The sequence below is a fragment of the Triturus cristatus genome, chromosome 8 (genome assembly GCF_964204655.1).
Source record: "Triturus cristatus chromosome 8, aTriCri1.1, whole genome shotgun sequence".
In the NCBI taxonomy this organism is placed as follows: Eukaryota; Metazoa; Chordata; class Amphibia; order Caudata; family Salamandridae; genus Triturus; species Triturus cristatus.
This window is the reverse complement of record NC_140591.1, coordinates 1,277,283,523-1,277,295,639: the sequence shown is the minus strand read 5'-3', so window position 1 is coordinate 1,277,295,639 and position 12,117 is coordinate 1,277,283,523. Positions and strand designations below refer to the sequence as shown.

General features: G+C 42.3%; 1 protein-coding gene across 2 annotated transcripts in view; it reads right to left on the bottom strand.

The window, feature by feature from the left end:
* The window catches only part of CHD1L (chromodomain helicase DNA binding protein 1 like), a 251,044-nt gene that overhangs the window by 235,924 nt on the left and 3,003 nt on the right, over window positions 1-12,117 (bottom strand). For both annotated transcript variants that reach the window (XM_085623001.1, XM_085623002.1), the window contains exons 2-3: window positions 2,456-2,568; window positions 204-310 (exon numbers count right to left, since the gene is read on the bottom strand). In XM_085623001.1, coding sequence (XP_085479127.1) covers window positions 204-310; window positions 2,456-2,568 — 220 coding nt within the window. The remainder of the gene's footprint in view (window positions 1-203; window positions 311-2,455; window positions 2,569-12,117) is intronic.

Sequence of the window (12,117 nt, the reverse complement as noted above, 5' to 3'; positions counted from 1 at the left end):
AGAGGCAAGTTTTATGTACATTTCTCTCTACCAGGAGTTACCCCAGAGGAGGTTGAAGAAATACCATACCATAGCATAAGCAAATTAACAGCAGAGAGGCACTGATTTGTGAGTCAGTGCCCTGACAAAGAGATATCATAAAGCTTTTGCATATGCTGCTCAATAACATTTTCAAAAGTTCGTGTTGTACAAAGAAGGCTTACCTTTCCATTTCTTCTTTCCAATTGCTCAAAACTGATAGAGGGCACAGAATTAGACAGGGACCCTTCTTCTTCAAACTCCCTCGCAAATAAAGAAGCAGTGCAATGGTCTAGAATAGAACAAAAGAAAATGTGAAAATAGCACACTACAATCTGGGTAACATCGCTACATTCTTGTTATAGAATACATTGTCCACTTCAGTGTCTCCCGCAACTTAGGCACAGCAATAATGGAAGTATCACTAACTGAAATTGTGCAAACCACATAGAAGTAATACTTTGGACTAATTGGTGCACTCTGTCAAATGTCAGCCCTAAAAAACACATACCGCCTTTACTTGCTGCTATTTCCTATGGAACCTGAGCAAAAATCGGATGTCTTCAGTAAAAATACAAAAGTACAACACTTTTGTTAATGAACACTTTAAAAACAATAAAAATAGAAGAGCAAAAATATCTCAAAATGGCACGATACTGCGAGGGATAAGGGTCTCTTTGTATTTGTAAAACTTTTGATCTCCTTTTGCAAATGAAATATCTGAATAAAGGTTGTAGATTTCTTATGTGATAGAGATCTTTATGCAAAGAGAAAAATTCTTTACATGAATTAGCATCTACAGTGTATTTGTACTTATGTATGTGTATGGTTTATCAGAGTAGGATATTGTACATATGATAAAAGAGTTTTTAAAGACATTTTTTTAAGCTAATGTATACTACCATTGTGTTTATTAAGTACTAAATTAGAGATGGGCATTTTATGAATGTATTGATATATAATATTTTACAATAAAAACATTTCTAAGTACAGGACACAGAATTATATTTGGGTTTTAGATTAATATTATTCTTCCCGGTCTGCTTCTGGTACAGTGCGTGTTGTTTGACTACAGGTTGAGGAAATAAGATTAAGCACAAAAGGGATCCTTTTGTTTTTAATCTGTTTAATTACCCAGTCCCTTTTGGCGCAATTTAGGTGACTCTCAGTTTCTGGAGTTGTAAGAATAAAAGGACACACTGATTAAAGGGTATCAGAGGCACAAATTAGCCATGTATATCACTTAGTTTTAACTTTTCCTCTTTGTATCACAACACCACAGACTGAACCTTCTCCGGGTCTGTCTTTGCTCCCACATATTTTTTTTACTATATATGCAGAGAGCAACATAGATAGATTACGAAAGGAGCCTGATGCCAGCCCTCATTTAATCTACCTGGCTCCCGCCTGCTGCCAGAACATAGACTCTTTCCTTAGTGTCTAAGCCGGTTGCTTCTCACAGTATGATTTGCAGTAGACCTGGTGTGCGCCCACACCATACCTAGAATATGTACAAGAATGTACAATAGCACAGATATTATACCAATACCACCTAATTATTGTCTTAAGAAACAGCACTTTATACAACTGACTACGCAATCTAACAGCATCGTAATTTCAAATTCCTAATCAATATATTCATTATTTAAACAATAAAAAGTCAAATCGATTTTGCCGTTTTCAAATGCTTCTTACAACCTTATTTAATGCCTCCTTCTTTGTTTCACTGCAGTTAATCTGACAATAGCCATGTTGCTCCAATCCAGCTGAAATTAGAAACTTAAGTTTGCCTATTGAAAATATGATAGGGCAGGAGAAAATAATTACTTCTACTCTTCACCTTAAAATGCTGATGATTATAAGTGATAAGATGAATAGGATGGAGATCAGGATGCACATACTGAATAGAAAAACTATCCAGCAACTCGTATTAAACAGTAACAGGAATGAGATGAAACACATCTATTTAATCAAAGGGGAAACAGCGTTTACAACGCTGTCTCCACAACGCGGTACCATTACAACGCAGTCGTTACAACAACCGTGTTGTTACCACGCATACAATTCCATCGCAAGTCATTAGTACGACTTGCTGTAGTGGGCGCAATGGTGTTGGATTTAGAATCCAACACCTTCCCTGCTGTTGCGCAAACTGGAGTAGGAATAGTAAATAATACTATTCCTAAGTCCAGCGCGCCCCCTACAGCAAGTGGTAGTAATGACTTGCGATGTGATGGTATGCGTTCTAATAACCCGGTCGTTGTAACGACCGCGTTGTAATTGCATGTTATGTATTTGCATGTGTTGTAAGGGTATATATTCAATCAAAGAAAGTCAAAGTTCATTTGCTTGGCCTGTTCCAAAAAAGTCAGTGGCCTGGCTTCAAAAAACACATTTGGAACATTCTCTTTTAACACATGAAGAAATTACAACATACCTGGCATGTCTTACCAAGACCCATCTCGTCACCTAGAATGCATCCACGCTGAATTTTGACACGCTGCGATAACCAATTGACTCCATCGAGTTGATAAGGGCGCAGCTGAATGCCTAAAATATCAGTATATTAACACTGTGAATAGGGGGTGTACCACAAACAGAGTACGGTTAAGTTGCAATTGCAGTAAAACATGATTTAACAGTGTCACTGGTGCACTATACAATGTTTGCGTAGAGGAAGGCGAGGGGCATCACGTGTATTTTCTACTGCCATGCACTTGAATTCCCACCATCATCCATCTATCAAACAGCATCAGAAAGACACTTACCTATGTTTTCCCCCCATAATCAAGGAACGAGCGAGAATGTGGATAATACCAGTACCATTTGAAAACGGAAATTCTCTTATTTATATTTTAGTTGAAAGCTCGGGTGAAGTGTGGCATGCCTTAAGATATTATTTTTTCAACATTCATGAGGGAAGGGGACAGATGAGACTGAAACTGCTTGTTAATGAGTGCATGGCAACCAACCAAAAACCTTCATCATCATCTCTGACACAAAAGTCTCCATTGTTGAATAAAAAAGACAAGGGCTGGTCTTAGGCATTTGATAAGCTTGAAAGTGGCTGTGGCCATACACGAGAGTCACAGTTGGAATGTCAGTGTCTAGATTGATAGGCCATTTCCACAGGCAAAACGGAAGATCTATCTTTTCACATCTCTTCTGATCTTGTGGTTTTCCATCTCCTCTACATGTAGGTCACCACCTCTATTTAATCCAAATTAGAAGGACGCCTCCGCCCCCGCAACTCCAGAGAATGGCCTGAGAAGTGGGCCATTCCTATTCGGACCTGTTTGGACACATGAGAAGCAGTGGTGCAGAAACCCTGCCCAAGTCATCTGAAGGCAATTGCTTCAGTTCTGTAAGCAATGTGTGCAACGATGTTGACTTTATGCACTGTACTACATTAACATTTGAAGTCAGTTCAATGGCTTTACCATAGCTTGCCCTAATTGTGAACTGAGATACTCTTTGCAAGAAAGACCCCTAACTTCTACGCAGAATGCACCAGTAACTTACACATTGCTTCATATGAATGTTTACTGCATCACGCTTGCTCTTAAAAACTGTGAAAGTGCAAAGATTATGGTCCTATAATCACAAAGGGAGAGTCAAGAGGAAAAGAGGCCCAAGTGCTTCCTCCTGATTACCACACCCTAACACAAAAGGTGCTTGGGCACTACCCTCCTCCACTGTGAGAGGACGCCTATGATGAAGCATGCCATGATAAGTGATGGGAGAGGCGACCTCTCAAATATCTTAATATTAGCCTGGCAGTCAAGACCGGTTTTTATATTTAAGAATAGGACACAATTTATTTATCTCTTCCAGTACCCAAGTAACTTGTGTGTTAGGGTGATTATGATCATATCTGTCTTTCAATTACCCTTTCTGATGAGGAAAGGATTAATGTTTTGTATATGTGTCCAATATGTTTCATGCATAATGTCTGAACTGCCACTGCCGAACACCGATAATTAAATAATACTGATGTCTACTTAAATTGTACTACTGTGTTTCACCACAAATACCACTTACCTAACTGTGCCTACTACATCTCCTACCATCATGCTAATTGCAGTCGTCACAAGGTGAGGGCAGAGTGGGTATTATGCTCGAGGCCTTGTGTTTTCCAGAGCCCCACTCTCATAAATCAATATTTATTTGCAGAATGTAATCGCAAGTAAGCCTACTATCTTCATTAAGAATGAGGCAGCTTACATGATCACAAAAGTAAATGGTGCCAGGCATCATGCCTTGTCTGTCCAACGAGAACACTTTTTTAAAACGTATAAATAGAGTCTTATGGCACTGGAAGCAACAAGATGTCCCTATGTGAAGTTTTCACTCCATCCTCAAAGTATTGTCTGGTAAGTTTGCCTATTACCCACATTCCTCTACCTGCTCTTCCTATGCCTTACAATCCACAAACCCTATGGCTGACGATGCTACCCCACATCATAATTCATCTATTCCCAATCACATTCTAAGCCCACCCACAACAAAGCATTCACACATCCATCATAACTCATCTGATGTCGAGGAAATTGCAACTGCATTTCCTATTTGCATCAATAACTCTAGCCCACTCTGAACCCAGCATAATTCCTTCTCCATCTGGTCATTCTATTAAACATTCCCCCACACCTCCCTTCCCCAACTGTTCGCTTTAATAATCTAGTGAAATAAACCTTTTAAGTCATATTATCAACAAAACGGCAATCACCACCATTACCGCATAACCACAATTTTGAATATGTCCATTAATCGCTTATTTCAAATCCAAAATGACTGCAGCTCTACATCAATGGTGGAAGAACAAGACCGCTGCCTCCTCTAAGGGATTTCAAACAAGCCTTAACTACCAGCAGCTGTTACACAAGGCTCTGTTCAGCCCTTCAAATTTTTGCAGTCTACAAGTATTCCCTCCACGACTTTCTCTTCTCATTTGGGTTCTCTTATCACCTTTGTGCCAATGACACTCAATACAATATATCAACCAATCAGGGGAATTGTAAGTGTGCTACTCACCCGTGAGGGTCTCAAGGCGCTGAGGGAGGGGGTGGGGGTCTGCTGGACTGTTTAGCCGAAGAGCCAGGTCTTGAGAGTCTTCCTGAAGGTGTTCAAGGAAGGGGCGCGTCTGATGTCTGCCGGGAGCTCATTCCAGGTCTTGGCTGCGATGTGAGAGAATGATCTTCCTCCTGCTCTGGCTCTGAGGATGCGCAGGGTTTCGGCCAGTGCGAGGTTGGAGGATCGGAGGTTTCTTTTCGGTACGTGGAAGTTAATTCTGTTGTTGCGGTATTTGGGTCTGATGTTGTGTAGGCATTTGTAGGCTTGGGTGAGGATTTTGAAGGTGATTCTTTTCTCCACGGAGAGCCAGTGGAGCCTTCGTAGGTGTTGGCTGTGTTTGTGCCGGGGGATGCCCAGGACGATTCTGGCGGCAGTGTTCTGTATCATCTGAAGTCTTCGGAGTAGAGACTTGTTTATGCCGGCATAGAGTGCGTTTCCATAGTCCAGTCTGCTGGTGATGAGTGCGTGCGTGACTGTCTTCCTTGCCTCAGGGGGGATCCATTTGAAAGTCTTGAGGATGCGGAGGGTGTTAAAGCAGCTGGAGGTGACAGCGTTGACCTATCGGTTCATGGTGAGGGATGAGTCGAGGTTTTTGGCGTGGTCCAAGGGTGTCGTAGGGCTTCTGAGGGCGGTCGGCCACCATTCAAGTCTTTTTCTATTTTCCTACATTAGGCCCTTCTTACAGTCACACATTGAAAATTTAACTCAGTGCTATCAGACATTAGATAGCACTACAGTCAATAATGAACTCGTCAAAAACCCAAGACCTATACATTCCATCAACAATAGTACCCATCTCGCTTACAAATACAATACATTTTCCAGTGACACTCTGAAATTCACTTCCTCAGTCAGAAACCTAAGGGTTCACTTCAACCCATGAAAATGGCCATCCTTACTACCAACACAGCTTCAGCAGCCCAAATTATGTAATAACATGTCTAATGAAATGCCCTGTAATGTACACACGGCCCTGGAATGTACACACTTACAATGGAGTAGGAAGCAGTAATCACTCTCTTCTTTCGATTTGAAGAAAGTGGCTCGTCAGCACTTTTTAAAACTCTTACAGAGAGCGAATAGCATGCATGTCTAGAGGAAGGTGGTGTTAATACAAATGGCTGACCAGGCGGAAGGACCATTCTCTCGAGACAGCCCAAGGAAGACTGGGTGTGACTAGAAGCTTGAGCTGTATGGATAGAGGGTTTCATGAACATATGTATGTGGATAGGAGTTGTAGAGATAGTAACAGTAAGTTTGCATCCTTGAAAACAAAATTCAGTAGTTGGCCTAAGGCCTGATTAATGGCAGCAAAACATTTGATTTGCTGTCAGTAGGCTGAGGTGGAATATGTTTTTGCTTACAGAGTACAGCTAATAAGGTTTATGGCCTTATCTGGATGTACGAAGGAACAGTGGTGCAAGTCAACTAGAAGACTGTTAGTCATCCAGTCTACTCAACCTTAATGCATTTATTAAAGTTCCAGCAGTGTTGAAATGTATATGTGAACGTTTCTTATACATATGACGTAATTAAAATGACATGCCTCTTTGCCATTTAAAATTTAACAACTGGTGTAACTAATCCAAAAAACAACTGCCTTGTGCCTAAAGTCTGTTAATCACCCCACCCTTGTCAATCTATGTACTGTCATTGTGGGTATTTAAAAGGTTTCTGATCAAAAAAATGGTGCTGTCAAATAAATAAATAACATAAGGAAGCACTTTTAAAGTCTCCAGATGTGAAGAAAGGCATTCCAAAGACTCAATCCTAATAAATGATGAGTTCAGATTCTAAATGTTTGGAACCTAGTTGGGTGAGGCTGGTATCATAACCCTGTTTGTTAATGGGTCTTTAAGTGGTTAGATAGCGTTTGGCGCAACCATCCATGGATGTGTGGATTTTACAAAGAGACTTACATTGTGGTAACTCTTTAACCAGCAGCCAGTGGAGTGATCTGAGAGCAGGAGTGATAGGATCACTGCATATGAGTCCACATATAAGCCCAGCCGCATGGTGTTAGGCTCTTTGCTATTTGTCAAGGTTTTTCATGGGAAGAATCATCAAGAATGCTGTTGATAGGCTATTCAGTGAGTGGGAAGGGCATCTCTTATGAACAATAAGTGTTGGAAAGCAGTCTTGGTTTTGCATTCTTGTGAGGGATTAAAGGAGATTTTGTTACAAAGCAAGACACTAAAGTTGCATACTTACTGAGCTGGTATTGGGTGTGTGTACTGCTTGATTTTCCCGGCCTTCTTGTGTTGTAGAGCGATCAATATGACTTCAGTCTCTTTCCATCCAAGTCTAAGGACTAGAGTAGTGAATAGGGCCTATTTATTAGACACTTTGACACGATCCCGTGCTCCTACCCATAGATCAGGGCCTACATACATAGCCTAGGGGATAGATTCGTTAGCATTAAGGATAACCTGCCCTATAGTGAGGGTATTTCATGGAGTCGTGCTGAATTCAGGCCTGGTAGGCCTCAGACAGGAGAGACTCCATCTTTCTTTCTGCTCCGGCAGCTTGGGACATTTCTAGGCGAAGGGTGATGTTTTAGTTATGAGGTGTTATTCGCTCGGAGAGAACCGGTTCAGGCTGGCCCTTATCGAAGGAGTGTATTTTTTCCCCTGCTGAAGACACTACATCAGGCCGGCCGGCTGGGAACGTGTCCTTGGCACGGGGAGGTACAGGAATTTGGTGGGCGGCAGGTTTCGAGCTGGAAATTTCCATGAGAGAATGCACCTCTATATTAGTGAAAGTCTGAGTTAGATATGGGCACTTGCTTCTAGACCATAGGCGGCATCTGGCCGTTAGCAGAAAAGCTACTACTTATTCCAGGGAAGACAGATGACGAACTTGAATTTAAGGAGGAGGAGAGAGTAGCCGATGAGGAAGAGGTTCCAGTGACTCGGAGAGGGAGAAGGGAGTAGATCCGCGACTGCGGAGGTGTGACTTCCAGGCGAAGCCGAGGCACAGACGAGAAGGGAACCTAGATGACCATTGAGCACAGGCTACATACGACTAAGGTGATGTCGACCCCTTTCTATTGAAGTGTGTAATCTAACCTTCTACTTTCCTTACAGGTTGTATATATGATGTATTCTGTGAATGTGCATGTGGCATTTAAATAAAGTATTTAGCTTGTCGTGAGTTAGCATGTGTTGTGTATCCTTGTATAGGAGGATAGCCTATTCTTCTAGTCAGATATAGCTTGACGTGAACAGATGTTAATCCTGATCAGGTAGGTGGTAACTGACTGAGGGAGAGAGGAGCCCCTCGAACTAAAGAACAGGTTGTGCTCAACTAATAGTCTTTGTGTGATCTGAATATATAGTAATCCCGATTCCCCTGTCGTGTACTACGGTAATAATAGGATGAGCTCGTGCTAAGGCTGCCGTCTGGGTAGGAGATTCTGGGTCTGCCTGAGACCGCGAGACTGTGTGTTGCTGCCGTCTGGGTAGGAGATTCTGGGTCTGCCTGAGACCGCGAGACTGTGTGTTGCTGCCGTCCGGGTAGAAGATTCTGGGTCTGCCTGAGACCGCGAGACTGTGTGTTGCTGCCGTCCGGGTAGGAGATTCTGGGTCTGCCTGAGACCGCGAGACTGTGTGTTGCTGCCGTCTGGGTAGGAGATTCTGGGTCTGCCTGAGACCGCGAGACTGTGTGTTGCTGCCGTCTGGGTAGGAGATTCTGGGTCTGCCTGAGACCGCGAGACTGTGTGTTGCTGCCGTCCGGGTAGGAGATTCTGGGTCTGCCTGAGACCGCGAGACTGTGTGTTGCTGCCGTCTGGGTAGGAGATTCTGGGTCTGTCTGAGACCGCGAGACTGTGTGTTGCTGCCGTCTGGGTAGGAGATTCTGGGTCTGTCTGAGACCGCGAGACTGTGTGTGGCTGCCGTTTGGGTAGGAGTTCTGGGTCTGCCTGAGACCGCGAGGCTGTGAGGTCTTGATATATACATATAATAGGAATTCCCTGTCCTTAGGTGGTACATATATATGTGGTTATTTAGGTGTAAAAAGGCCCTAGGGAGGGGGTAACGTTCTGGGTTGGGTTAGAAGGGCTCTGTTGAGCGGGTTCCACCCGATCTGAGAACCCAAGCAGAACAGTGTGAGATCACATATTCTTGTCAGGCAAAAAGAGTGGTGAAGGGGCCGTGGTGATCATGGGTATTCTTTACAGTAAATTATGGCCCACCTGGATGTTCAGGCGGGGCCAGTTTCATAGCGTCTGATGCTAGGAAGTCCCCAAGCAGTTACCTATATGATGACAAAGTCACCCACTTTGTTGCATCTTGCCATTTTAACTACAAAAATCCCTTACTCCTGATTCCCTTAACTGTTTTTATTTCTTTTTTTCCATTTTTTAAAGTGTGTACTTATTAAATATTTCTCTTTTTTACTAAATTGGTTTGAGATAGTTTTTTTTTAGTTCTGCTCTAACCATTTAACACAATTTCTGTGAGATGGGCCTAAAACCTTGTTCAAACGCAGGGAGGTGTAATCAGGGGTTTCATCAATGAAACCTGTTTTACTTTAGTTAACAAGGCTCTGAATTATTACTTGGTGGGAGTTCTTACCCTGCTCTAAGCCCTTTATAATACAGCAGGATCCTACAGTTAGTAGTCAAACAGGATTTATGTTGATCATTTTTTTCAACACTGATTGCACCCCATACCGTTTTTTCAAAACACCAACACAATTCTTCAGCAAACCACACGTTTGTGCCTTTAATCTGGTCTGCGTATGTGGGGATTGCATAATCAGCCATATCTGCAATGAACACTTCGAAAGAACCACCATTTGGATGATGCTGTCACCCAATACCATGAGCCTGCAATAAATCAATAGAGGATAGGTATGACATAATGACTTTGCCAAAGTACATTTCAACAAGAACAGTGGTGAAATTGACTTCATGCTTTGTCATTGTCGGGGTGTAGAAAAAAATTAAAAACGAGTTGTTTTTTAATATTAAAACAGATTCTGTAACAAAAAATGTCAATGTTGCTCACTGTCCACCTGATTGTTAAGCTGTTTAGTGAGAGTTTATGCCCATGGTGCTCGCTGTTGAAATACCTTAAGTGAGGGAAAAACTACTACAAACTTATAGCTCGCTGCTGAGGGCTTTGCTGGTTGTTAAAGGCCCTGAACTTGAATTATAGGCCCGCACCGCAGGCGAGGGCCTACAACAAGGGAGAAGGTCTTTAGCAACTGGTATAGGCCAAGGCAGAAGGTCTACTAGAACATTCCACCCACTAAGAGTAGAATGTTCTAAATTAACAAGCATTGGCATAGCCAATAGGACCTTATAAGTGTTTAGCCATGCAACGGTTGATGTTGTTGCACCAAGGATATTGTGCCGCATAACTAAATACTTATAAGGTCCCAAAAGCGAGACCTATTGGCTATGCCAATGCTTGTTTTTTAAAGCTATCTTATTCACAAATGGGGGCCACATTTTTATTTTGGTTCTGTGGCCCAGCGCGACTCTTAAACAGATGATATAACAGTTAAAATAGTCATCAAAGAGGCAGATTAAAGTATGAGTGACACTGAGGGGTGCATTATTAAAATATCGCTCATTTAATAAGTATTTTAACAAACTGGACCAGGAGCCATACTATCCAATCTCCAACATTTGTTGGCAAAGAAAGATTATCAAGCACACACAAGGTGATGGGAGGAATTCTTCCAAACGGCTAGGGCGGTCGATCTCTAATCTAGGGAACCGGGTTCGTGTCTCGGCAATGACGCGGAGCATCCTGTGATTCAAGACAAATCACTTACTATCCCTGTGCCTACAAAAAATGAATGTCTCCTTGTTTAACGCAATTGGTGCTCAGATACATTCGAGTCAAGTTCGCGTTCTATAAAACTAAGGGGATAAAATTATAATTGCTGCACAAATATTTATATATTATTTGAATTATCTGTAAATCTGTAGGACAAAAAGCAAGGGCTCATTTCACCTAGATCTAAAAAGTGATTCCGTAAGTTTTTTTCCTGTTAATATTGTAAAGACCAATTAGCTAATTATCAGAACACCATTAGTCACAATTTTGTGTTAGTTTTTAAACACATCCCAGTTCTGTTCTGTACAGTTATTGAGTATAGCCAACGCGTCACCGCAAGCCACACCCAAGTTGTGGCACTTCGTCGGGTGAGCTGGTAGAGCAAAAGGCACATTCTCGGAATTTGTAAATGCAGCTATGGTGTTAGCTGGTGAATGCAATCCATTCTCAACTGCCTCCTTCTGCCCCTGCCTGCAGTCAGTAGGACGGGTCATTGGTATAGAAACTGCTCTCAGTTTAATGACGCATTTCAATACGCACGCACTTTCAAATGTCTATTTACCAAGCGGCCAGACATTAAAACGAAAAATACCAACGTCCTAGTCAATGTTGAAGAATATAGCATGCAATGGAAAAAATTATGCGCGACAGAGCCTAAGATTGGGCACAAAACCGCTGAATTTAATGTTTCGTTAACTATGAGCGTTCAAGCAAAAATAATTGTGTCACTAAAACAGGAGTTCGGTACTGAATATATGTTTTCATATTTAAAAGAGTGGGAAAATTAATATAATTAGCATTCAACCTGGCCCTTTATAGAGACAGCGAGTCATGACGAGATTGTAGTAAAGAAAAGAAAACTGCCAACATTCCGTTAGGAATCATATTTTCATTGTGAGAACGTGGCAGTCGCTAGGCGGGGGGGGCTAATAGAGTAGCTCAAAGCCCCTGTAAACAAAATGACTGAGCGGGCACAACGCCGAACACGGCCCAGTGTCCCCCACTCGAGCACTGGTTGCAGGATGCGGTTACTCAGAGCGCATGGGCTTGCCTTGAGGTAACGGGCAGGCTGAGACTGATCTCTGAAAATGGATTCCTCCAAGAGCTGGTAAGACACTAACACAAAATGTACCACAGCAGATTGCAGCAGACAGGTAATTGAAAGGAGAAATGACAAAACGGTGCGCGCGCTGCAAAGAGCTAGAAAGTTAAAAAAATGCATCAAAGAAAGAAATGG